The 27,660-nt window shown below is 37.1% G+C and overlaps 3 protein-coding genes across 5 annotated transcripts in view; 1 reads left to right on the forward strand and 2 right to left on the reverse strand.

The window, feature by feature from the left end:
- The window catches only part of LOC142352139 (putative carboxymethylenebutenolidase), a 273,385-nt gene that overhangs the window by 185,164 nt on the left and 60,561 nt on the right, over positions 1-27,660 (forward strand). The window lies entirely within an intron of this gene.
- The window catches only part of LOC142352140 (large ribosomal subunit protein uL22m-like), a 350,565-nt gene that overhangs the window by 15,201 nt on the left and 307,704 nt on the right, over positions 1-27,660 (reverse strand). The window lies entirely within an intron of this gene.
- Positions 534-26,988, reverse strand: LOC142352223 (selenocysteine lyase-like). 3 transcript variants are annotated; one of them, XM_075404668.1, is made up of 6 exons: positions 26,964-26,988; positions 26,302-26,761; positions 25,960-26,206; positions 9,079-9,390; positions 1,539-1,677; positions 534-822 (listed from the first exon to the last, which is right to left on the reverse strand). In XM_075404668.1, the coding sequence occupies exons 2-6, from the start codon at positions 26,758-26,760 to the stop codon at positions 717-719; spliced, it is 1,263 nt and encodes a 420-aa protein (XP_075260783.1). In that variant the 5' UTR covers position 26,761; positions 26,964-26,988; the 3' UTR covers positions 534-716. The 3 variants fall into 3 exon arrangements, with proteins under 3 accessions (XP_075260783.1, XP_075260784.1, XP_075260785.1); XM_075404669.1 differs by having other exon boundaries at positions 26,302-26,765; positions 26,964-26,984; XM_075404670.1 differs by lacking the exons at positions 534-822; positions 1,539-1,677; positions 26,964-26,988 and adding an exon at positions 4,025-4,203 and having other exon boundaries at positions 26,302-26,905.

A 27,660-nucleotide genomic window follows, 5' to 3' on the forward strand; every position in this document is an offset into this window, starting at 1 on the left:
GAATATCACTTGTAGAGAAACTTTTTACCGGTCTTTTCTAAGCTAAACTTTTTAAATCTTGGAAGTTTTAAATGAAGAGTTCACTACAATCATTTCAATTCAAGTCACAACAGGATTGAGCTCCAAACTCCAACTCGGCCCCAATTTTCAATCAAAAACTATAATTTAATTTAAAAAAACGGACTCAACCGACTTCAGCTGATTCAAATTTGATTTAATCGTTTGACCTTACCTTTGAATTTTGCAGGTCATCAAACCAAACCTTAAGTCAGCATAAGAGATGAGTAAGGTTTAAAACTTAAAACAACAGTCCAAAAAAGCAGTCAACACCTAGAGAACAAGCGAACCTCTAAGAGTGCTGCTCAGGGACTTAATGCCCTCCTGGAATTACCAATTGATCCCGTCCCATTTTTGAGAACGAAAAGTCAAATGGTCAGAGGAAAATTTGATCAAGCGAAAAATCGCATTAAAAATGAAGCGAACCAAACAAATCCTTCACACTTCGTTTTAGCGCAATTAAACCGAAACCACTATTACAAGATACACTCAATTATAATCTAGTTCATCGACAAATATTAACACTTACAAATTACAGAATTAAATTACATAGTTTACAGCCTCAAGCTACAATGAATGAACTTCTGATATCCACTGATTCAATCTACCTCTTAGTCAAGGATGCCATAATAGGTGCAGAAAAAATCGATGGTGATTAGTTAAATTTTGGTATGAGCTGCAGCACATACAGCAGTGTACAGTTGCATCGCAGCTTCTTCAATGTCTTCAGCAGTAGTCTGCCTACCCACCGACAGACGAATCGACCTAAACAATGAAAGCAATACTAAATTTCCAAAAGTTATTTTAAAGTGAAAAGATATAAGGATAGTGAAAATTATCTTGAATACTCACGAGTTCGCTAATGATTTTTAAAGCCTATTCTTCATTTAAAGGTTGCAACAGAAAAATCAATATTGTTTATCAGGAAACTTCTTCACATCTCATACAGACGTTACTGAAGTCATTTATGGATTAAAATTAAATGTTTTTATTATGACTAGGTCAAAAAAGTGTAATCCTTAAAATATTTTCCTTAAAAAATACAAAATCATCTTTGAAAACTAAAATCGAAATAGCAAATGAATCAGCGCGAGTTTTGCAGCAATCAAATTTCTGTATTTTCTTTTCAAATGGCGAACAGCACCATTATCTAACCAGTGTTCTCTCCACAACGTAAAAATCCGCTTACTGCATTTTTTTTTCATTTCAATTCCAGGTGACGAAATATATTTTAGCATCTGATTAAGTAGTTCAATTCATAGAACTGATGATTTGTTCTTGTAAATCAGGAATCAGTCGATTAATCTCTGCTTGCTCATTGAGTGCTGCCGGTTCTAGATTGTTAATCAGGTACAAGCCAGAACAAACGGACTAAAGGGCCTGCGGCAGACGGAAAGCCGCATAGCTTGGAAACCCTCTGATAAATACCTCTCTTGCGTCTCCGGCCTCACACTGGGTACTCATGTATTCAGCAATTTTACCTGAGAGCCAGGTGTTCAGGTACACCACTGTCGATGAGGACCCTGGATGGTTTGGTTACCGAGAAACTGTCTAGTTGAGAGTGACACGCGGCGCCAGCACTCGCTATCAACTTGGTCATATTATTCAGGATAGCAGATGCTGAAATAAACAGTAAAATTTTTAACAAAATTTGTTTTCATTGAGACCGTATTCATTCACAATAATAATAGCAAAAGCTGAACTATCCACAATACGCGACTACAAATTTGATACAGTAAGCAGCTAAAAGAGACCACATGACTTGAGAAAATCAAAAACATAACCGACTAAACGTCGGAAGAATTGCTCTCGAACGACTAGTGGGAGCTCTAATGAATTGCAGCCTGCTTCAATCGGGGGCGGGGGAGGAGGGGAGGAGTGAGCCTAAATGGGACTAAGAAGTTCAGTAGTGGGCTTCAAATAACCACATTAGACGTTAACACATACCACTATTAAGATTTAAAGTAAAAAATGGCTCCAGTTTCGGCGCACTTTTCATGTTGACTTTTAGTATTAAATTGCCGCCAATTGAGTTCAGCTGCTTGAAATTGTGATTGAGAGAGAATTTTAGATCACTCGAAAGGCAAAAAGTCAAGGGCGTAAAAGTCACTCGAAAAGTCAAAATTGTCAAGCGAAATTTTGCATAAAAAAGACACACATGTTTACAATAATTGCTATGAACTTCATTCAAGAGCAATTAAAAATTGCTCTCAATCCATTCTATTCTAATTTTCAGGGCGAAAATTTGTTGCACGAGTCAGTGGCAGATTACAACTTTAGGAAGATATGCCCCTTTATGAACCTTTTTGTGAACCTTTTTTAAGGTTCATATCTTCCTAAAGTTGTTATCTGCCAAACAGAAGCTTGCTACTATCGGCCACAAAAAAAGGTGAAACGCAGAATTTTAAAAAAGGGTTAGAGCGTGCAAGTATCAACTATTACAATTCCGAATTTCAGTTGAGATAAACAAAAAAATAAACTCAGCTTCATAGATAGAGGACTTAAATTTGGTGTAAAAAACGGAAACAAACATAAGTATTTTTGTTATAAACATATTTTGGTCTCAATAGAGAAGTACTATTTTAACAGTACACACAGACAAAACAGCAGCATGAACACAGAAGGCCCTACTGAATCGTTTGTCAGTTGTAATTTTTTGACACGTTTTTGTTCTGAAAAAGCAATCGATCATTATGATAACTGCGAACCTATCAGCATCTCTGCTCTCCATTCGGCAGATCGTTTAAAAAATCTTCTCGGAAATACAGTTCTTGAAAAATGCAATTGGTTTTTTAAAAAGCTGATTCAAATGGAGAAAAACCAGAATATCAAAAAATCATTTGCATTTTTACCTCGACAACCACAAAATGCATTTTATCTTTAAACATTTCAACCTCAAAGATAACGTAAAACTCAAAGACTTTGAAATATATTTGATACCCACTGAAGGGAATTGTTAACATTTCTTCCAAATTAAATTAGAAAACATGAGACATTTCACAGATTTCATACACAATTTTTCGCATCAGAGACGTTGATATAACCAATTTTTGTGAAGTGAGCATAAAAGATATAATTGTAAACTCAGGAAAAGAAAAAAAATTACTTTTTGGTCCGCAATAACAAATACAAAAAACAGAATTTAAGGGAAATTTAATATGTTTTAAAGTTTTACAGCTGGAACAGTAGAAAAAAATTGATTAGAAAACACATCAGATACTACAAACATAACCGACTAGCGTCGGGAGAATTGCTCTCAAACGACCGGCGAGCGGTTGGCTTCGTCAGTAGCTAGCCACAGTTTCGCGAGGCTAGCGTGAAACGTTCAGAACTACTTTTTCTCTTGAGTTTTGTCAAGTAACCCATCTGCAGACTTGAAAAACTTCGTTGGCCAGTAGTGTTCGTTAAACTCAGAAAAGGCCAAAAAACATTCAAAAATTTTGAAGACAATTGCAAATTTTGAAATCCTGCTAAACTCAAGATATTTACAACTTCAAAACCATTTCATTGTCTCAAGAGACTATCCAGTATCCCTAATTCAAGCTTAAAATAGTTTCAGTGGCTCATAGAGTTCCATAAACTTGAAACATGATAATTTTCCAAAAATTTGAAAAAAAAATTATCAAAAAAGTGCTAATGCTGGAGTCATTAAAATATTGATAACCATTCCATTAACTATAGAAACTATGCGACAGCTTATCATGAGGCCTTGAAGGATGTCCCTGGGACTCTGGAGACGGGAAAAAGATTTAAAAAAATCAAAAAGATTAAAAAACTTGAAAAAGTGCAAATTTTTTGTTTAAAAACTGCTGATATTAAAATCTTGAAGACCATTCCATTACATTGCTATGCTTTGCTGAAAGCTATGCAATAACCTATAATCAAACCCTAGAGGAGGTTATGTGGCTCTTGAGATTGGAAAAACCAATAGATTGAAAACCCTCTGATAAATACCTCTCTTGCGTCTCCGGCCTCACACTGGGTACTCATGTATTCAGCAATTTTACTTGAGAGCCAGGTGTTCAGGTACACCACTGTCGATGAGGACCCTGGATGGTTTGGTTACTGAGAAACTGTCTAGTTGAGAGTGACACGCGGCCCCAGCACTCGCTATCAACTTGGTCATATTATTCAGGATAGCAGATGCTGAAATAAACAGTAAAATTTTACCAAAATTTGTTTTCATTGAGACTGTATTCATTCACAATAATAATAGCAACAGCTGAACTATCCACAATACGCGAATGCAAGTTTGATACAGTAAGCAGCTAAAAGAGACCACATGACTTGAGAAAATCAAAAACATTACCGACTAAACGTCGGAAGAATTGCTCTCGAACGACTAGTGGGAGCTCTAATGAAATGCAGCCTGCTTCAATCGGGGGCGGGGGAGGAGGGGAGGTGTGAGCCTAAATGGGACTAAGAAGTTCAGTAGTGGGCTTCAAATAACCACATTAGACGTTAACACATACCACTATTAAGATTTAAAGTAAAAAATGGCTCCAGTTTCGGCGCACTTTTCATGTTGACTTTTAGTATTAAATTGCCGCCAATTGAGTTCAGCTGCTTGAAATTGTGATTGAGAGAGAATTTTAGATCACTCGAAAGGCAAAAAGTCAAGGGCGTAAAAGTCACTCGAAAAGTCAAGTGAAATTTTGCATAAAAAAGACACACATGTTTACAATAATTGCTATGAACTTCATTCAAGAGCAATTAAAAATTGCGCTCAATCCATTCTATTCCAATTTTCAGGGCAAAAATTTTTTCCACGAGTCAGTGGCAGATTATAACTTTAGGAAAATATGAACCTTTTTTATGAACCTTTTTGTGAACCTTTTTTAAGGTTCATATCTTCCTAAAGTTGTTATCTGCCAAACAGAAGCTTGCTACTATCGGCCACAAAAAAAGGTGAAACGCAGAATTTTATAAAAGGGTTAGAGCGTGCAAGTATCAACTATTACAATTCCGAATTTCAGTTGAGATAAACAAAAAAATAGACTCAGCTTCATAGATAGAGGACTTAAATTTGGTGTAAAAAACGGAAACAAACATAAGTATTTTTGTTATAAACATATTTTGGTCTCAATAGAGAAGTACTATTTTAACAGTACACGCAGACAAAACAGCAGCATGAACACAGAAGGCCCTACTGAATCGTTTGTCAGTTGTAATTTTTTGACACGTTTTTGTTCTGAAAAAGCAATCGATCATTATGATAACTGCGAACCTATCAGCATCTCTGCTCTCCATTCGGCAGATCATTTTAAAAATCTTCTCGGAAATACAGTTCTTGAAAAATGCAGTTGATTTTTAAAAAAGCTGATTCAAATGGAAAAAAACCAGAATATCAAAAAATCATTTGCATTTTTACCTCGACAACCACAAAATGCATTTTATTTTTAAACATTTCAACCTCAAAGATAACGTAACACTCAAAGACTTTGATATATAATTGATACCCACTGAAGGGAATTGTTAACATTTCTTCCAAATTAAATTAGAAAACATGAGACATTTCACAGATTTCATACACAATTTTTCGCATCAGAGACGTTGATACAACCAATTTTTGTGAAGTGAGCATAAAAGATATAATTGTACACTCAGGAAAAGAAAAACATTACTTTTTGGTCCGCAATAACAAATACAAAAAACAGAATTTAAGGGAAAACTAATATGTTTTAAAGTTTTACAGCTGGAACAGTAGAAAAAATTGATTAGAAAACATCAGATACTACAAACATAACCGACTAGCGTCGGGCGAATTGCTCTCAAACGACCGGCGAGCGGTTGGCTTCGTCAGTAGCTAGCCACGGTTTCGTGAGGCTAGCGTGAAATGTTCAGAACTACTTTTTCTCTTGAGTTTTGTCAAGTAACCCAATTGCAGACTTGAAAAACTTCGTTGGCCAGTAGTGTTCGTTAAACTCAGAAAAGGACAAAAAACATTAAAAAATTTTGAAGACAATTGCAAATTTTGAAATCCTGCTAAACTCAAGATATTTACAACTTCAAAACCATTTCTTTGTCTCAAGAGACTATCCAGTATCCCTAATTCAAGCTTGAAATAGTTTCACAGGCTCATAGAGATCCATAAACTTGAAACAAGATAATTTTCCAAAAATTTGAAAAAAAATTATCAAAAAAGTGCTAATTCTGGAGTCATTAAAATATTGATAACCATTCCATTAACTATAGAAACTATGCGACAGCTTATCATGAGGCCTTGAAGGATGTCCCTGGGACTCTGGAGACGGGAAAAAGATTTAAAAAAATCAAAAAGATTAAAAAACTTGAAAAAGTGCAATTTTTTTTTAAAAACTGCTGATATTAAAATCTTGAAGACCATTCCATTACATTGCTATGCTTTGCTGGAAGCTATGCAATAACCTATAATCAAACCCTAGAGGAGGTTATGTGGCTCTTGAGATTGGAAAAACCAAAAAACATAACCGACTAACGTCGGGCGAATTGCTCTCAAACGACCGGCGAGCGGTTGGCTTCGTCAGTAGCTAGCCACGGGGAGGGGGGGGGGGGTGCACTGGGGGCTGATTGGGGGGGGGGGCAACAGCGCGGTGGGGATGGGGGTCAACGGGGGGGATTTCTCATCAACCTCTCAGAACCGCCCTTCACACCATAAGTATAAGTATAAGTCTCCAAAACAGTTTGAGCTCAAACAGAGCTGAAAGGCTCTAAGAGCACTTAATGCCCGCTGGGCGCTACCTGTTTATCCCGTTTTTGAGGACGAAAAGTCAAAAGCGTCAGACGAAAAATCGGTCAAGCGAAAAATCGCATAAAAAAAAAGACCAACAGGACTAATATAATTGCTACAAACTTCGTTTGAGAGCAATTAAAAAGTGAATTTCAAAACTTGAAAACTAGAAGTTGCATAAAAAGCTAGAATTTGTGATAACAAAAGTTATAACTAATCTATGGCCAACAGACATTTTACAGTAACTTATTATCAAACCCTAACGGAAATTTTCAAAACCTGAATAATGACAATAAATGTTTAAAGTTGTGGTGTTGAAATCTTCAAAAACAATCCACTACATTTAGAAACTACACAATAACCTATTTTCAAACCCTATAGGAGGTTTTTCGGCTCTTGAGGCTGGAGAAACCTGAACACCGAGAAAAATTTTTAAAAAAAATTTAAAAAAATGCAAGTTTTATCAAAAAAATTGATAAAATTTGTCATATTAAAATATTGAAAGCTATTCCATGGCATATAAAACTTTTTCATTAACTTATTATTAAACCCTTAAGGACGTTTTCTGGCCCCTGCGTCTGGAAAGTAGTGGATAATTAAAAATAAATGTCAAGAAAATTAAAATTTGCGCGTTTTGTCAAAAAAATGCTAAAATTCGTAATGTTAAAAAGTTACAACCATTCCACTGCCACAAGAAGCTATGCAGTAACCTAATATAAAACTCTAGAGGAGGTTCCTTAACACCTAGGGCTGAAAAAAATCAACAAAATGACAAAAATTTTCAAAAAGCTTGAAAAAAAATTGTGAAAATTAGAATAAAATTGCGTGTTTTTAGCGATCGGCTGTTCGTCAGTAGCCACGGGGCGGGGGGGGGGGCAACAGCGCGGTAGGGGGGTGAGGGCAATAGGGGGGTCAACAGTGGGGGTGTCGTCAACCTCTAAGAACCGCCCTTCGCAACATAAGTATAAGTCTCCAAAACAGTTTGAGCTCAAACAGAGCTGAAAGGCTCTAATGCCCGCTGGGCGCTACCTGTTTATCCCGTTTTTGAGGACGAAAAAACAAAAGCCTCAGACGAAAAATCGGTCAAGCAAAAAATCGCATAAAAAAGACCGACAGGACTAATATAATTGCTATAAAATTCGTTTGAGAGCAATTAATTAAGCAATAATAACCAAAGTTTTTCATATAAAAATTTTTGGTGGAAATCGCAAGTTTAAAGACAGCTGTTATACTATCGGAAAATAGCTCCGTTATCATCGTAGACAAAATACCAATAGACGGAATAAGACCTATGAAACTTAAAAATGTTGCTGTCTCAACTTTGCCGCGTTGTCTTTGACTAAAGCGTTATTTTGAGAAAGCTAACCACAAATAACTTGGATTAGAGTGATATACCATTAAGTGGCCTTTTATGCTCAAGGTAAAGAAAGTGAGGAAGAATTTGAGAGTGAGGAAAAGTCCATTTGAGATCAAGGTCAGTTATGTTTGACCAAACTATATTCACTCGCAGAGACTAACTCAATTTAAAAGTGAAAAACGGCGACACACGGACAATTCAATCTAACATAGCTGGCAGATTGCCAGAAAATAGACGCATTAGCTTCGTAGATCTGCAGTCTCAAAAAAACAGTAAGAAAGACAGACCAAAAAATCATTGAAGGCTGATATGCTATATTTTGATTAAAAATCAGTATGTTTTTGCTGCCTCTATTAGCTGCTCTCTAGTAACCTTCAATTAGAGTGACACACACACACACACACACACACCAATTTGACCTTATCTCTTTGAATTAAAGTAAATAAAAGTCAATTTCAAAGTGAGGGAGTCATTTTTGAGAGTGAGGTAAGTCAAGTGTGACCAAAACTTTTATCACGCAAATGAACAAAAAACTCGCTCCACTAAGAGCGAAAAATGACGTCCCGCACGCAATTCGGTTGAAATTGCATGAACGAATGAACAAAAAAGCAGATTCAAGTGATTGTGACGTCATATGGTCGTAACAAAAATCGCGACGACGAAATAAAAAAACAGCAGGACAAGTCCTGACGTACAATTCAAAGAATTTTCATTGACTAAACAGAAAACTAAACCTAGAACGGACTATTAATGGATTGAGTTGTGTTTAATGAGTTAATTGATTTTACACCTGTTCTGTTTATGCTAAAACTGGATAAATGGGCTTAAATGTTTCATTATCATGAATTAGTAGAGATTGGAATAGAATGAAAAAATACTCTAAATTGAAGATACTCTCTATATCTCTTAGCGTGGAGTTATAAAATATAAAATGCGCGAATATACTGACACTAACCAGTAAAATCGTTCCATTCTGGGTCATAAAACGAAACATTCACAGTATTGATAAGACACTGATTCCGATCGGCAACATTTGGGTTGTTAAAATGCAAGCAGGAGCTCTTCTCTGATCCGAATACTTCTTTCAATTTATTAATGAGGAGTGACTTCATGTGATACATGTGTGAAACGTATTGAGTCAAGTTCTCGTTAACAAGTCGGGCCGCTGCACCCAGACCAACTATCATAGGCGTGTTTTCTGTACCCGATCGAAATCCTCGTTCCTGATTGCCTCCAAAAAACAAAGGCGGTAGTGGCGTCTTCTCGCCTAAGCAAACGACTTTTCTTCTAATTAGATATGGTAGATTATTTTTATTCCTGAATTTTGGTAACGGTTCTTTACTGCTACTTTAATTGGAAGCTTAGTAGGTTTTCGTTATGCTTCTTTCTCCCAAGACAACATAAGTAGTATACAAAAATGACTAAAACCTCAACGGGGGGGACGGACATTTTTGGAAGCCTGATTTTCTCGGCCCGACAACAACGGGGTGGGACAATTGAATATTTTGAAAATCTGAATAAAATGTCCCCCCTATTTTTTTCGCCGAAAATGCAAATTTTGAAAAAAAGTTTTTTTGTTCCTCATATAAGGGTGGACAAACACATATAAGGGTGGACATAAGGGTGGTAAAATTTTTTGAAAAATTGGTTCGAAAAAATTTTTGTCCATTCTTTGGCTTCAATCAACGTGAAATGTATGTATGTATGTATGTATGTATGTATGTATGTATGTATGCAAGTATATATGTAACGTGTATATGTATATTTGTATATTTACGTATGTATGTATGTAAGTATGTATGTATGTATGTATGTACGTTTGTGTGTATTGTTGTATGCATGTATGAATGTATTTATGTATGTATATGTATGCATGTATGTGTATGTGAGTATCTATATATGTATGTATGGATGTATAAATGTATGTATGTATTGTGTTAATGTATATATGTATATGCATGTATATATGTAACGTGTATATGTATATATGTATGTATGTATACATGTATGTAGGTATGTATGTATGTATGTATGTTTGTGTGTATTGTTGTATGCATGTATGAATGTATTTATGTATGTATATGTATGCATATGTATGTATATGTATGCATGTATGTGTATGTGAGTATCTATATATGTATGTATGGATGTATGTATACATACACACATTCAAACATACATACATACATACATACATACATACATACATACATACATACATACATACATACATACATACATACATACATACATACGGATTTCAAGATAAACAAGTGTTTACCTAAGTATGGGCACAAATATGGTCATAATCACCTATGTCCATAAATGCATACATAAATTGGTGAAAACAACAGTAAAACAACTAACCTGTTAGTAGATGTATAAAATCATTAATGATATATTAATTGGAGAGTCATCAGATCATGTTCAAACATGTTCAGGGTCACAAAACTGTCCAAAATCAATTGACCAATCGGAGTGCTTGATTTATTATTCAAGTTGACAACCAATCAGAATTGAAAGATTTATAAACAAAAACTCTAAACGCTCACGTTCAGTAAACAGTAAATAATGAACACAATAGGAACAAAAGACATCAAGCTCATTCATGAGAAAGTTTTATCACTGAGAGGTAACATAAATTATACACACATATCTTATCGACAATTATATTTCGTAGCTGCTTGTTCTTTGTTAGATCCAGAAGTTGACGGAGAAATAGCACTTAAATTTAGACCCTATGGTGGTTTCATTGGAATTGATAATTCAAGACTAGATCCTTTATTGAAACCGAGCAAAGTGCTACGACTTCATGCTGCATTGCATGACGCCGCTGGATTTATAAAAGATCGCCGAAACAAAGGCCCTGGATATTTACGCTTTCCGTTACTCACCAGTAAACAATTGTCTTTTTGGACACCTGACAGGAATATTATTCATTCTATCAGTGAAAATTTTTCATTCACAATTGTTTCGTGAATTGGAATGCTAGAAAATTTTGGCAGCAAAACCGCAAATATTACTGTCCTCGATCTCGAAGGTTTCAAACTCAAGTCACTTGGATTCATAATAAAAAGAACTCAGTTTGTGTTCCAGTTACAACGGTACAATATTTTTCAAACCGCCGCTTAAATTCGCTGATTTACCCGCACACGATAGACAAACTGTTATTTGGCTGACCAATAACCTACACGGTCTTGATTGGGACGAAGGTGATATACCTTACTTTGATTTGAAAACAATCTGTCTGAGTTTCAGTTTCCGATCCACACGAAAAAAATTTTTGCCAAAGGCATTGAAAAGTTTGAGCTCCTCAGTAAGCTTTTACAAAAAACTGATTATAATCTGGAAGATCTAAATTGTCCCCGAATCTCAGAGATAATATCAGAAGAACAAGTTCCCTCCTGTTATCATCATTCAAACTTTCGTTCAACAAACGATCAATTATCAAATCACTGCGCGGAACGTAAAGCAAGAATACTTTCACAGTGGACACAAAGTGATGCACAGAGAAGACACGGCAACATTAACAACTTATCTGTCAGACAACTTGAAGATATTCACTTGCTTGACTCCACTTGACGATCAGCCGATTGTAATATTCAACAGAGTTCAGGATCCCTCTCCACCAATACAGAATAATTTTTTAAGTGATCAACAGAACCGAGCGAACTATCTCAACAATAAGCCAAACACAGCACAACAACCGCGTTACAACTCGCTTTATAGCGCAGCAGCAAAGCGTTATTTTGCAACCATTACTCTTTCTCCCGACGAGCTAGACAGCTTTAGGGCTTTCCTGCCTGTGATAGATAATTTCTATCACTTCCAACTGTACATAAAAAATAAACAGAGAGCTCGAGAACATCGGAATCAGTTCAATTATGGCTATGAACCAAACAAACCAGAAGCCTATGCAGTACCCATAGAGCACCGAATCCCAAGTTGGAAGCAATGGGCGGACAAAAAAGTTCCTCAATTTAGATTGAAAAAAACACCACCAGAACGTGAGATATCACTTAATGAGATGCCGAATGAGTTGCGGTTATATGTCTTGGAGCACCCCGAAGTTGAAAAAGTCTTCAATCAACCATCGTTCGAGGAAAATGACTCATCAACCGTTTGTTATAAACTAGAGATAAAAAGTCATATTAAAGGTTTCAATTTGTTTAAGTTCTGGTACATGAAACAGTTGCCCAGTAAATAATTCAAAAATTTAACATTTTATATCATCCTTGTTTCAATTCACTTTTCAATTAACTATTTTTCTCCAATGAATCAAAGAGACGAGGCTGACGCCGGTATCAGTAATTTAGTCTTTGATGTGAACAACAAAGAGAGGCCCCCATGGCGTTGTTGTTCAAATTCAACAGTGCCATGGTCCGAAGTAATATTTTTTGTTCAAGTTAGTATCATTGTCTTAATGATCATTCTTTGCTTCTCTATGCTCTTTCTATTATCAGAAAGCTGTGAAGAGAAATCAATTTGGATTGCTCTCTTATCGAGTTTAGTTGGTTACATTTTACCTAATCCCAAACTATGAACAAAGTTATTCTTACACATGACAGGGTATTCATGTCTATTGTAGGACCAAGTGGTTGTGGTAAAACAGAACTCTTATTTCGAATGCTAAAAGGTTCGACCTTTTATCCACGCTTTGAAAAAATTTATTATTTTTACAAAGAGTTCCAACCACTTTTCAAAGATATGCAACGAGTTATACCAGGGATTGAGTTTCTAAAATACTCAGGCATTGATATAACCAAAAATCTATCACATTGTCTGCTTATCTATGACGATTCATGTGAAGAAATCTTCAACGATAAAGAATTTGTAAAAATAGCTACCTCAGGACGTCATCGCAAATTACATGTTATATACGTCAAGCATAATTTGTTCCATCAAAGCAAATGGTCCAGAACCATTGATCTGAATACAACACACATAATATTATTCAAGTCGCTTCGTGACATTCAACAAATTGAATATCTTGGAAAACAGTTGAATTGTCTCCAACTGCTAAAAGAAGCATACAAACTAGCAACTGCGGAGCCCTTTGGACATTTGATGATTGATCTCGACCCAAAAACCAGTCAGGGTTTACGTTTTTCATCGCAACTAATTGGACCGGATTCTTCTATTTTTTACATTTCGTCCCCTGAAGCAGTCATTACAACATTTACAAATGAAAAAGAAACATTTGCTTATGCTCAAGCAATGGGCAAATAAGAGGAATGAGAACACATCTCAAATAGAAATATTAAATCAGGGCGATTTCATTTGGTTCTTGAGTGACTGTGTGATGAACGTGCTCTCTGGAGTTGTACCAATCAATAAAGTTGAATTAAAAAAAAATCGAGAAACCACTACGTAAACTTGCAGACAGGCGAGTTGAAAAAAGTGAGAGAATCAAAATTTTTCGATCAGATTCTGGAATTCGTCTAATTAAACTGATTGCGTTACCTTGTATTGCATTTCTGGAGCAAAATGCACACCGAAGAGTTTGCTAATTCCTCGTCAAATGCATGCGAATGAACAACCTCAAATTGCTCAACTTCTCAACAATAAAAATGTCCGCGAGAAAGCAAAACAAATATCACTGTTGCAAAGAAGGAAGTCTCCACCAGCACCTTCTACCACGCAACAAGACACGCAACAGCAGACCGATAATATTTTGGAGAATATCAAAGATGAGTTGAATAAGACTAGAGATGACAAAATTGATACAAAAATTTCAACTGAAATCAGGGAGCGAGTTTTGAGAGATATTAAACACCTTGATAGAAAAAAGTTTGAAAAAGCGAGCATAATATTGGAAAAAATAGAAGAGTCAGAATCTCTATCGCTGGATCAGACATCAAGACTAATGGTTAATAAGTCAAGCACGAGAATTCTTGTCGCAGATTTTCTTTACGATCTACAAAAAACAACATCTAAGCTTTCACTTGAACATTACAAAGTCCTGACCTTTCTAGATATCAGTTCACAATTAACTTAAAATACATACGCAAAAAAATTTCTTGCCTTATCACTAAACGAAAGGTTACAGTTGTTTGAGGATGAACCAGAAAACGAAGAATCAGGAGTCTCGAGAACAGAAGAATCAAAAGCTTCTGGTGACGATGAAGGAAGCTTTGAAGATGCAAAAGACGAAATCCAACCGTCTAGCTCGTGGACAAATTACTTCCTCTCACGTTAAACAATTGAACAAATCATACACAAAAGGTAGTGCAGCTTTTGGTAGCATTGCTAACTTGAAGAAAGCCAGTGGTTTACCAAGATCCAAAGTGGTTCAATACCTTCAGTCGAAAGCTCCATACACAAAATACAAACAATTCAGAAAAACTTTTCCGAGACTAAAAGCTGTTGCATACAGAATAAACGAAATCTGGTCTGTCGATGTGGCGTATATGGATAAAATTGCCCAACACAACAATGGAGTCAAATATTTACTGGTGGCTGTTGTTGTTTTATCGCGATACCTACGGGTGCAACCAATGAAAGCTTTATATGCAAAAGATGCTGTTGAAGCGTTCAAAGAAATGATCAAACAGAAAAAACCAGAAAGGGTTTGGACAGACAAGGGATCCGAGTTTAAAGGTGAATTCAAAACATTTTGTGAAAAGAAGGAGATTCATTTATATACAACAGAAAACGAAACCAAGTCGGCATTTGCTGAGAGGAATATTCGATCGCTCAAAACATTATTCACAAATACCTGGAGGAAAATTGGACTTGGACTTATATTAAGGAATTGCCGCAGTTTGTAAATACTATAAACAGTCGTGTTAATCGTGTTACCCAACTTGCACCTAATAAAACTTTTAAAAAACATGAACCGTTTCTAATATCCCTAGCAATTAGCACAAAAAAGTACAAGCTGAAATACGAAGAAGGAGACCTGGTTCGGATTGCAAAGCCAGACGAAATATTTAGGAAAGGTTATAAACAAAATTACACATACGAAGTCTTCACAGTATTCAAGGTTGCCACCCTCAGTCCACCAACATACAACCTTATAGACGCAAACAACGTTATAATTGAAGGTAAATTTTATGAACCAGAATTAGTCCAAGTGAACGTCATTCCTGTCGAAGACTAAACATGAGTATTAATAAAGAATTTACTATTTATTTGATATCGAATGCATCAATGGGAATTTTTACCAATAATACTATGGCCAAGTTTCGAAATCAACTTGCCCAACCATTACAGTTAGATGGAGATTGGCAAGTTGCCCTTGCTTCAATATCATTCCATCAAACATCAATAATGTAAACTCAGCCGAAATAGTTGCGTATGTCAGTTCTGGCGCTGAACTTGATGCTTCACATAACCGCACCGGACAACTTCGAAGAATTCGCAAAGGTATATACAACAGTTCAGAAGAGCTTCTGGAAGAAATTTTTCGAATCACTTAATTGAAACAGTTTGACTATGATTTTGACACTGTAACGCAAAAGTTAGTTTTGAAATTTGGACCTAACGAAGGTTTGTCATTCGAAGATGAAGAAGTACCCAGTATTCTTGGTTTTAAAGGAATAAAAGATATTTCGAATCATGGTTTTATTCATATTGGTTACAAGTCAGAAAATGCAGGCAACTCTTTGAACCGACATGTTGGAGATTTTCCAGTTGATATTACTTGCGGATCACAGTTAATATTTGTATACATTGATATAATTGAACATCAGAACGTTGATGATGCGAGAGCTCCGGTAATAAAAATCATTGAGTCTGAAAGACGTTTGAGAAATGGTAGCATAAACACAGTGACACCCATACACCACAAGTCCTACACAAATTTGGATTACAAGCCAATATCAAACAACATTCAGAACATCCAGGTAGAGTTGAGAAACGAAACTGGAAAACTAATTCCTTTTACTGGAACCGGAAAAGTTAGTCAGTTTAAAATTTCAAAAAATTATTTGATATGGAGGCATACTACAGCAATCAAGCATCTCAATCAATGCCGCATTTTTCCGGACACTACAGACAAAGGGGCAGCGGTTTTGGAGCGCTTGCTGCAGGTATTGGAAGAGTTGCTCTGCCATTAGCACGCAAATTTCTCCGGCCCGCAGCGAAAAAGATTTGGCGTGATTTACTGGTTCAAGGAGCACCGGAGTTAGTAGAAGTTGCAACCAAAAGAAAGTCAGCAAAACAAGCCTTGAAAAGTACAGTAGCCAAAACAGCTCGCAAACAAATAGGTGGATCTCTCCAATCACGTATTGCATCAGGTCGTAAAATAATTAGACGAAAAAGACGACAATACACGAGACCTCGCTCAAACCAAAAACAAAAAATCTCAACCAGAAGAATCATTTCTCGAAAACCCCGTCCAAAAAGGAGTCGTCTGGATTTTTTCTCGCGAGTGAAAAATGCGAACTAATATTGTGATACCATCTGAAGCCACTCACAGTTCTTTAGACTTATTTGAAAAACCACCTTTGCTGGTAACATTTGATCAAACATTTGAGCAAAAAACAGGACCGCTTTATTCGCCTTCAGGATCTTCATTGGAATTTGAAGTTGTTGGTGATCGCAACAATTTTATTGACTTGCAAAAAATTTACCTGGAGATCAAGTGTCGAATACTTCAAACAGATGGAACGGATTTGCGCTACACAGCTGGTGACGCTAATGCCAGTGATCTTCCATATTTTGCTAATAATATCCTTCATTCACTTTTCGCCGACTGTACTGTTTCTGCAAATGGTATCAAAATTTCAACAGCTAATGGACACTATGCACACAAAAGTTTCATAGAAACTGAATTCTCTCACGGTACAGACGCAAAGAAAACCTGGCTGAAATGTCAGGGTTACGAGTATGAAGAAAACCCCGGCACTATTCCAACAGCAATATCAGACATAAGAAAAAGAACAGTGCGACAATCCGCACGTATAACGTTGTATGGAAAGTAGGCGGTTGATTTCTTTTCGTGTGAGAAACATTTGGTTAGTGGAGTTACCTTACGCATTTCAATGAGAAGATCTCAAGATGACTTTGCCGTCATCAGCGAGGACCCAGCAAAACACTACCAGGTTAAAATAGATGAGGCGAATTTATTTATCAGGAAGATGACGGTGTCAGATAATGTTGTAGGTGCAATTGAGAAGACATTATTGAAAACTCCGGCAATTTACCGATACAATGAAGTAATTACCAAAACATTCTTGGCTACAGCAGGCCAACAAACCTGGAAACATGAGGATATTTTCACTAAAGAGCCAATCAGAAGAGTCATTGTTGCATTATGCGTTGGTACAGCATTCATCGGTACCAATACCGCTAATCCATTCCATTATCAAAAATTTGGTTTAAGAGAGATAACCATTTATCGAAATGGTTTTGCAACGGCTGGAACTCCAATGTCAACAACTGACAACAAGAGGTTGTACTACAATTCAATGAGTGCATTAGCTTATGTAGAAAACGGCCACGGAATACCTCTGAGTGAGTTCGCTAACCATTATATAATGGTATTTGATCTGACCAGCACTCAAGAGGCAACTCATGACTTTATTCATCCAGAGCTCACAAATTCATCATTGTCTGTTGAACTCAAGTTCGATGCAGCGTTAGCTCATAACGTTGAATTTTTTTTCTTGGAGAAAAAGCGTCTACTATCTATATTGACTCGGCAAGGAACGCGTCTAAAAACGCTCTTCCCATGATCACATACTAATGGACGAAGACCAAATTCATCATCAAGTGAAAAAGTAAACACCTCAAATTCAAATTCAGAGGGGTTTATGCCGCTGATAATTATCCTCTGAACTTGCAAACCAACACATTCATTATTGTTAATGCATCACGATCCAACTCTATTGGAACCCACTGGGTAGTGCTAGCTAAACGATATGCATACCCAATAATATACTTTGCAGATCCATTGGCTCTACTCTTGACTACCTAAAAGGATATTTTCAACCGTTTACAACAGTGTAAAGACTTGGAGATAATGATGGATATCATGGAACATAGAAGAGACATTCAGTCTCCATTGCAATCCTCAGACTCCCAGCTTTGTGGTTTATTTTGCATATATATTGTTCATTATTTTTATAGTGAGAAATTTCCATTTATACCTGATGTAAGCTTTTACTATAACCTGAGTTGCTAGCTTTTGTAAAACATATGAAGTAAATATTAATTTAATTTTCAAACAACACTTTTTGAATATCAATTTTTACAAAATTGAAAGGTTATGAAAGAGTTTGAGGTTTCTCGCACAAAACTCCCGTGGCCACTAAGCAGAATATCCGTTATCTGATAAAGAGTTGAGGAGTGTTCACCTAGCATAAGCTGGCAAAACCGTTTCAAAGTTACATCAGGGACTGTAGAAAAACGTTTGTTTGCCGTAAAAGTACTAATAGATGTCGCTGTTGCCTCACTCAAAGGTGCTGGAAGTTTTTTCTGGTTCTTGGTAACTGAAGAAGAAGTTGATTTTGAAAGGTACTCAACAGCAACATGTAGTCGTGAAATAGTTGCACCACGTTTAACAAAGTCTTTTTGCGTAGGCTGAATTAAGTAATTTGAAACAGTTAACGAGACACGGTATCATCGCAGGTACATAAAGAGAATCGAATATATTATCATCCTGCGAACCAAATTCATACATAACATGATAATGATTGGAGCCAAATGTACAACCTTCGATACCTGTTGCAGATGAATGATAACCATATGCATAATTTTCAATTGTTGTGTTTTCAAGTTTTGGTTCCGTCTCACAAATATTGTACTTGAAACATTTTTGAAATTTCTTGAAATATTCAGGACTGTTCTCATACATTGCCTCAACCATAACGAACAAAAAAAGCTATTGAACTAACTATGAAAGCATGAACAATGACAGGAAGCAAAAGGTATAATAGAAATTATTCCGATTCCTCGTTGACTGTTACAGATGTTTTCGGTATCTTCTTTTGGCGCTGAGTCGGTGTTTTTCCGGCCCGTTTTGCTGGACGCTTCGAGTCATCAGTTGAATCCGGTTTTAGAAGTGAGTCGATCAAGCCGACTGGTTGATCAAACATTTGTTCTAGTTTTTCTATGTTCTGACATATCAACAAAAACTCTACCGCCGAAAGTGTAATTTTTTGATTGAAATCCCAATCGACGTGTTCACTATCACGTTTAAACAATTTCAAGGATAAAAAGGTGCCAGTGGTATGATAAGTCTTAACAGCAGCCCTAACAAGCCGTTTTGTATTGAGCAAGAGATCCAAATGAAAGTCGCTGTACTCAGCATCCTTAGACGAAACATTACCCATAATGTTGCATATATTGAGACAAACTGTATCAAAGTAATCTGAAACGATGAATGACTAATACATTACTGTTTGTTGGAATGTAAACAATTTAAAAAACCACGCCAACATGTCTAGACAAGATAACAGCTGAGCAAACAAACCCACCCACCCTAGCGTGTAAACAAATTTATACTCCTCTATATCAGCTATGACGTTTATACGAAATATGAAATTCAAAAGATCGGAAAAAATCTACCCTGCTGAATCAAGACCCATTCAATGTCACAATTGTCCGAGGCAATTTAAAAATTTCCATTAGCTAATGCAACATCGCCGGGCCAAGCATTATAAAGGCCATAGCAGAAAACAGTTTTACAAATCCCGACCTTTAAATCTAAAAACTGACAAATTTTCATTAGCAATGGATAAATTAACTCAACTCCTCGAGTCTATTTATATTTCCCAAGAGCACCCCAATTCAACTTAGTTCAATATGACATAAATCTATTTATAGACATGACGGAATAATGATGAAATGATTAAGTCAAATAAACAAATCGGTCTGCAGCAATTTTTTCAATCTATCCGCCATTGTTCTTTGTTGTTCAATATATGTTTTGTGAAAATTCTTTAGTTCTTTGGCACCTTATTACATTAATGCAAAGCTTTTGCTACTTAACCTTCTTCTAGAATTTGCTTTCATCCTGCTTTTCCATTCAGTTCCATATCATATAAAAACAAGATTTCAATTCTCTTGTTCTCAGAATTGGTTTTAGACTCTGCTAGTAAGTCTTTATAAAACTTTCCTTACAAAGGAAACTCTGTGCTTTGTTACCGTTTAAATCCGTAAAATCAGAACAAAAAACATCTCAATTGTTATCCATCACCTGCAATGTGGCTGCTGAATATTTAGAAATTGCAAAAACAAGTGAGCGAGGCACTCGAACCCTTGTGCGAATGTGTCACAACTTCAAAAATATTGTCCTTGTAAAGGAAAGCTTTGATGACAAGACACAATTATGGCACACAAAAAACAGCTTTATTGTTCCAGTTAATTACATTGAACCAATACTTGAATACAGAAAACAAAACGATTTATTTCATCTTACAAAAACGCCAGAAAAATCACCAAGACAAAAAGAATCTCCATATGCTCATCGATATTATGGATGTATTACTCCCATTCAAACAAAAAAGCAGGATGTGAAAAAATTGGCGAAGCGAACAAGAAAACTTTTTGCAGACTACGATCATGACTGCATTGAAATTTGGGAGAATCAATTGGGGCAGCTAGAAGAAGTTGAGCAAATATCTGGTTTTTGGAAATTTGATCAGTCGCCAAGTGAAGAAACAAAAACCCCGGAAAGCCTCCCGTTGCTTGTCATCAATTTTTCTGATGTCAACTTCGATGAAACACCTCCATTGAGCCAGTGCTTTGCCCCCGTCAAGAAGGTCATCAAGTTATCTCGACTCTAAACAAAACAAACCCACCTCAAACTCATTGTGCATATTGAACATTTCATTTGTTGCTTTTCATTGTTCCAACGTATGAACTTTCCTTCTTTAAACTAGTTCTTAATTTAATTTTCTCTAACAATCAATCTTAGCGCTAGACATTGCATGATTTTTTGAGAGAAAGATTTAGGCGATGCGGCGAAATTCAGACATTGAACAGACAAGTATGTGAGACATTGCCGTAAACAAATAAGCAAAAACAGACCGGGTTGAAATAAACCCAGTTAAAGCTTGGATTTTTTCATAACATGACAAACAGTCAATAAACAAAGTTCACCAATTGCTTTTATTCAGTAGAGAAAGTGAAACAAAACTAGGCTATGTAAATAAGAAGTAAAACTGTGAGCTCAGAATCACCTGTGATGAACCAACAAAAACTAGCAAAGCAGGTAAACATGTGCATCTGTGATATTGACACAACAGTCTGGTAGACTTGCTGCCCCCCCCCCCCCAACCACTATTTGTGGAGCAGTAGCTTTCAGTCCCAAAAGTAAACAAAAAAGACGCGCACTCTGATTGGTTGAGAGTGTTGTGAAAATGTGTCCCCTCCAACAATAAATTTTTCTCATTTGCTTTTTGCCTTAACTTTCAACTCAAGTTACAGAAATAATTTTCAACAGTCTTATCAAAACTAATCAGCAACAGCAAAAAACTTTCATTCTTTCCTCTTGAAAACTTTCACCTCAGTTCCTTATTTGTCTCAAGTTCTTATACCTGTAATGAATTCAGAGAAGTGTAGAGTTTGCAAAAATAAACTTTCGGACAAACGAAGCCTACGTCGGCACATGAAAGATGTGCATAAACATTATGTACAAACAAACGTATTCGTGTGCGATGAGTGCGCATTTGCTAATGAAAAAGTTGTCGAGCTCGAGACGCATATGAGACAACAACACAACTCAACCCACCCACTCTATTGCCTATACTGCAACAAGTTTTTCACAGACAACCTCAAGTACATGGAGCACATGAATAAAAATCATGGACTGCCAGTATGGGATGCTGATGCTGAAAACAACCCAAGTTCTGGAATTCTTCCGTCCGAGCAAGCTTTCGGCGATGTTTTGAAAACATATGACATACCAGTGCGAGAACATGAAATAGACTTGCTAAGTTTCATGCGTAGCAAAAGTGATGATATTGAAAACGTTGTTCAACTCAACACCCAAAATCAAGCACAAAAACTTCAGTTCAGCGCCCTGGTACAACTCACAAAACCATCGAATGATGAAAACGTTAGCAGTCAGCCAGATCGCATCAAAATATACATCAACTCAAAAATGCAGCGGGTCGACTTCACAGGCTTGAGCAAATCCTGTTTCGCTGGAATGGTTGAACAAATGCTGCTTGCCTTGAACAACTTTGCATCCCATGGTAGCGGTTGGACAGTAGATAGCATTGAAAACATTGAATTGAGGCTCGCCAGGTCAAAACCAATTACTGCTTCTTCATATTTAGCTCTGCCTACTGAGCTAGCAAAATGTCAGTACCTGTTGAACATTCGAAACCGACAAGACGAGAAATGTTTTCTCTACTGCTATACAGCTCAGTACCATAACACATTCGGACCCCGGTTGATACCCGCCAACGCTTCATGGAGACAAAAAACAAATCCAATAATGTATAGTTCGGAAAATCCAAGAGCAAAACAACCGGTTGGTGAATTCTTGATGCCTATGGCTTTTCACCAAATGGAAAAATTTGAACTGCTGAATATGGTACGCGTTAATGTTCTTCGACACTCGAACAAGAAACTGATTCCTTTCCGCATATCAAATAATAAGAACTACAATTTCAATCTGGATCTGCTCTTGCTAAGTGATGGATCAATGCATCACTATGTCCTGATCACAAATATCAAGGCACTTATTCATAAATATCTTGAAAAACACCAGCGCATTGACAACCATTTGTGTCGTAACTGTTTCCACATCAGCACCTCATTGGATCGACATGAGAGACATGAAGAAATATGCCATCAAAACACGCAAGCAATAATTAAAATGCCGAAAGCCAAACAGCAAAACTTTGAATTCAAAAATGTTCAAGCCCGATGGTTTGCGCCGATAGTTGGATTTTTCGATCTGGAGTCAATAATTGAACCAGTTGCTAACACTATCAATACACAACAAAACTCAGTTACTAGAGCATTGGAGGAACACAAGCCGTGTAGTTATGCTTTGCTCTTCGTTGCTTTAAATGAAAAAAAAGCCATTCTACTTCGATCTCAAATGTGGTCCGAATGTCATGGTTGAATTTGTTAAGTCACTGGAACAAATTGCTAGGGATATATACGACGTGAAACAACAACACAAAAACTTTGCCGGCGAGCCAACAATCACTAAAGATCAAGCTAGTTTGTGTTGGATTTGTGAAACTGAATTGAATACATCCTCACAAGATCCCACTGTTCTAGACCACTGCCATTTCACAGGAGAATTTTTGGGATGGGCACATGCGCAGTGCAATTTGAAACGCAAAACTCACTTCACCCCCCCTATTTGCGCACAACTTGGCAAACTATGATCTTCATCACGCAGTATTAGCACTACAAAGTCTGAATGACAAAAACACAATTTCAGTTGTGCCAAGCACGAGTAAGAAATTCATCTCATTGCAAATTGAAGTGCATATGAAAACAACACAAAACAAGAAAGGTGTTTGGACAAGCCAGTATGAGTATATCAGACTATTGGACTCATTTAATTTCATGAATGCATCGCTCGACAAGTTGGTACAGAACCTGCCATCTGATCAATTCACCTTATTGGAACAACATTTTCAAGCGTGGCCAACAACATCGGTTAATTTGCTAAAACAAAAAGGCTCGTTCCCTTATTGCTTCGTCGATAGCTTTGAAAAATTGCAAGAGGCCCAGCTTCCCCCTCTCGAGAAATGGACAAACAGTTTGCAGCAGTACGAGGTAACAGTGAGTGAAGATGAATACAAGCGAGCCCTCGAAGTGTTCAATTTATTCAAGTGCCAAAACATTGGTGACTACAATTTGTATTTGACAACAGATGTGTTTCTCCTCGCTGCAGTAGTACTCTGCTTTAGAAAAGTGTGCTATGATACATATGGGCTCGACTGCTGCCAGTATTACACGGCTTCCAACTTGTCAGGAGATGCAATGCTCAAAATATGCAACCCTCAACTACATCTTCTAACAGAAAGGGAACACCTCGACATGGTAGAAAGTCTTATAAGAGGAGGCGTGAGCTCGGTTTACAGCAAGCGGCTCTGTCGCGCAAACAACAAGTTTCTTTCGGACTACAAACCGAAGAACATTTCCTCATTCATAATAATGATCGATGCCAATAATCTGTATGGAGGAATCATGGCAAAATTCCCCCTACCCCTCCATGATTTCGAAATGTTTGACAAAAGTGAATGGACCGATGAGGAAGCCCAGGAAATTTTGCGTCGAATATTGAATAAGCCTGATGATGATGAGGTTGGATACATAGTTGAAGTCGATTTCAGTTATCCCGACAGCCTGCACGATCTACACTCTGATTTTCCTTTGGCGCCCACAAAAGATGCGATTGATGAATGCTGGCTCAGTGAGTATCAAAGCAGCTTGTTGGCCGACATGCAAATTAAAAAACCCCCGCAGGTGAAACAGCTCATTCAGACGTTCTTCGATAAACAGAATTACACTCTGCACTATCAAACCCTCAAACTCTACGTTGAACTAGGATTGGTGGTGACCAAGCTTCATAGAGTGCTTTCGTTCAAACAGCAAAAGTGGCTGGCACCGTACGTACAACTGAACACGGAAAAGCGAAAGCAAGCGAAGAATAAATTTGGGGAGGATTTTTTCAAATTGATGGTTAACTCATCGTTTGGCAAACCTTGTGAGGGAAAGCGAAACCGAATGAAAGTCAGGATAACCCGTACGGAAGAGGAAACGCTAAAGTGGACAGACAAGCCCGAGTACCAATCATCAAAAATTATTAGCGAAGATCTTGTCACAGTATGCCTTCAGCAATCAGAAATACTTTGGGACAAACCAACCATAGTGGGTGCCTGTATATTGGATTTGGCAAAGAAGTTCATGTTCGAGTTTCACTACAAAGTCATGAAGAAAAACTTTGACTGCAATTTACTTTACTCAGACACGGACTCTTTCGTATATGAAGTGCGTTCAAGAGACTTCTTTGCAGAAATACAACGGAAAAAGTCGGTCGCTGAACAGTTCGATTTTTCAAACTTTCCACCAGAACACCCCTTGTATAGCAGGGACAATGCACGTGTCACTCTTAAATTCAAAGATGAGATGGGAAGCCGGCCAATTGCTGAGTTTTGTGGACTCAAGCCAAAGCTGTATTCAATCAAGCTCGCTGAAGGCAAGTCTAAACTTTCTCATGAATGAGCTTGATGTCTTTTGTTCCTATTGTGTTCATTATTTACTGTTTACTGAACGTGAGCGTTTAGAGTTTTTGTTTATAAATCTTTCAATTCTGATTGGTGGTCAACTTGAATAATAAATCAAGCACTCCGATTGGTCAATTTATTTTGGACAGTTTTGTGACCCTGAACATGTTTGAACATGATCTGATGACTCTCCAATTAATATATCATTAATGATTTTATACATCTACTAACAGGTTAGTTGTTTTACTGTTGTTTTCACCAATTTATGTATGCATTTATGAACATAGGTGATTATGACCATAATTGTGCACATACTTAGGTAAAAACTTTGTTTTTCTTGAAATTTTACAAGTGTTTGTCCACCCTTATATGAGGAACAAAAAATTTTCTTTCAAAATTTGCATTTTCGGCGAAAAAAATAGGGGGGACATTTTATTCAGATTTTCAAAATTTTCAATTGTCCCACCCCGTTGTTGTCGGGCCGAGAAAATCAGGCTTCCAAAAATGTCCGTCCCCCCCGTTGAGGTTCTAGGCATTTTTTTATACTACTAACATAGCGACAAAAATAATAATATTCCATGTTGCAGAGGGTTTTATACCCTAGAAATGAGGGTTTTAAAGGGGCGGGAGCATACAGTCGATAGGTTTCTATCTTTTACTAGGCCGATAAGTGCTTCGCTACTTACCCGGTTTGTTGACGTAAAGCGCTCCGATTCGTGGCCCATAGAATTTATGTCCCACGACTGTGAGATAATCGACGTTCAGCTCTCGCACGTCTACTTTCATTTTTCCTATAGATTGAGCTGCATCCGTGTGACAGAGAACGATTCCATGTTCCTTCAAATTTGACTTGACTGCATTCATAATTTGGGCTACTGGAAAAATTGTCCCCGTTTCGTTGTTACTTAGCATAATTGACACAAGAACCGTTTCCTAAAGACAAGCCGAAGCTCAATAATATCTCTAAAACAGAGAAGTACATATATTTTTCAGAAGGTACAACTGACAAAATAGCCAACACAATGTACCTTTCTTAAAACATTTAGAACACTTTCGACTGCAATAGAGTTGGAGATTGGATCGATCGGAACAAATGATGCCTTAACTTTTCCCTCCTCGACAAGTTTATTGATGGGCTCAATCATTGCATCATGCTCAACAACTGACGTCACAATATGAGGCAGCGGTATTTTCAATCCATCTGCTTCGGGAAATTTTGAATAGTAATATCTAACTGCGGCGTAGACTACCCAGTTGTTCGCTTCTGTTCCTCCAGATGTAAACACGATATCGAAAGCATCCGCATTGATCATTTGAGCGATCTCTGCTCTCGATTGTATAATCAGTCTCTTAGCTGCTTTTCCAAGGATAGAAGAGCTGCTAGGATTCGCAAAGGCGCTCACACAAGCAGCATTGATAGCATGGCAAACTTCAGGTGCCAATGGCGTGGTGGCATTATTGTCAAGATAAACAAAGTCGGTTGCCATTCTAACTTAAAAAAATAGACATCGATTTTGCAGAACAGAAGCAGTCGTGTGACATCCTAAATAATTTTAAAAATAGTTTTGATGCCATTTTGTCATTTGAGGCCATTCTAAAGCTTTCGACAAGATAGACCACGGTTTACTCCTCTTAAAGCTATCAAAAATTGGGGTAGGTGGACAACTGAAGTTCATAGAAAATTACCTACCGAATAGACGACAGTTCGTTCAAGTAAAAGATTGTTTTGCAGAGTCATCAGCTGTTACTTCAGGAGTCCCGCAGGGCTCCATATTGGGGCCTCTGCTATTACTTATTTTCATAATCAATCTACCGAACGTTGTTTTTCATTCCACTGTTTAACTGTTTGCTGATGATTTAAAGCTTTTGTACAATGAACATTTGGGTGCTGCTATCGAGCTCAAGTTGATTTGGATTCGATTTATCAATGGAGTTATGAAAACAACATGAATTTTAATCTTAAGAAATGCCATATTATTAGTTTTAATAAAGCGCCTAAGATGCGAGGTCATCTGGGTAAATCAATCCTACAATGAAAAGTCGGTGGACAATTGGGGTAGGTGGACATATCCTGAAGCTCACAGAGAGTTACCCAACGAATACACGACTGTTCGTTAATTGTATCCTTGACAATTTTCCCAAACCAATGCCTAGGATAGTGGGGCCTTTCCCATTAAAGCACCCTAAGCTTAGTGGTCAGATAACCTATAGCCCCCCCCCCCATCATGGTAATTATACCATAATGGGGGGGGGGTATAATTTCATGGGGGGGGGGCTATAATGGGAAAGACCGATATTGATTACGTTCCCAAATTTTTTCTTTTTTGGTCAAAGCTTCATGGAACGCTTCATTCGATGCCCCTGGAACGTCCATTTCAAATGCAATA

The sequence above is a fragment of the Convolutriloba macropyga genome, chromosome 13 (genome assembly GCF_964194025.1).
Source record: "Convolutriloba macropyga chromosome 13, txConMacr16.3, whole genome shotgun sequence".
Taxonomy (NCBI): Eukaryota; Metazoa; Xenacoelomorpha; order Acoela; family Convolutidae; genus Convolutriloba; species Convolutriloba macropyga.

Excerpts from the sequence above, each read along its gene's own strand:
- LOC142352223 (XM_075404668.1), bottom strand. The coding sequence starts at position 26,760 with ATGGCAACCGACTTTGTTTATCTTGACAATAATGCCACCACGCCATTG. Across the intron at positions 9,391-25,959 it reads GCTTTACGTCAACAAACCGG|GCGAGAAGACGCCACTACCG; the intron begins GTAAGTAGCGAA and ends TCGTTTGCTTAG. Across the intron at positions 823-1,538 it reads CCTGAACACCTGGCTCTCAG|GTCGATTCGTCTGTCGGTGG; the intron begins GTAAAATTGCTG and ends TTCATTGTTTAG.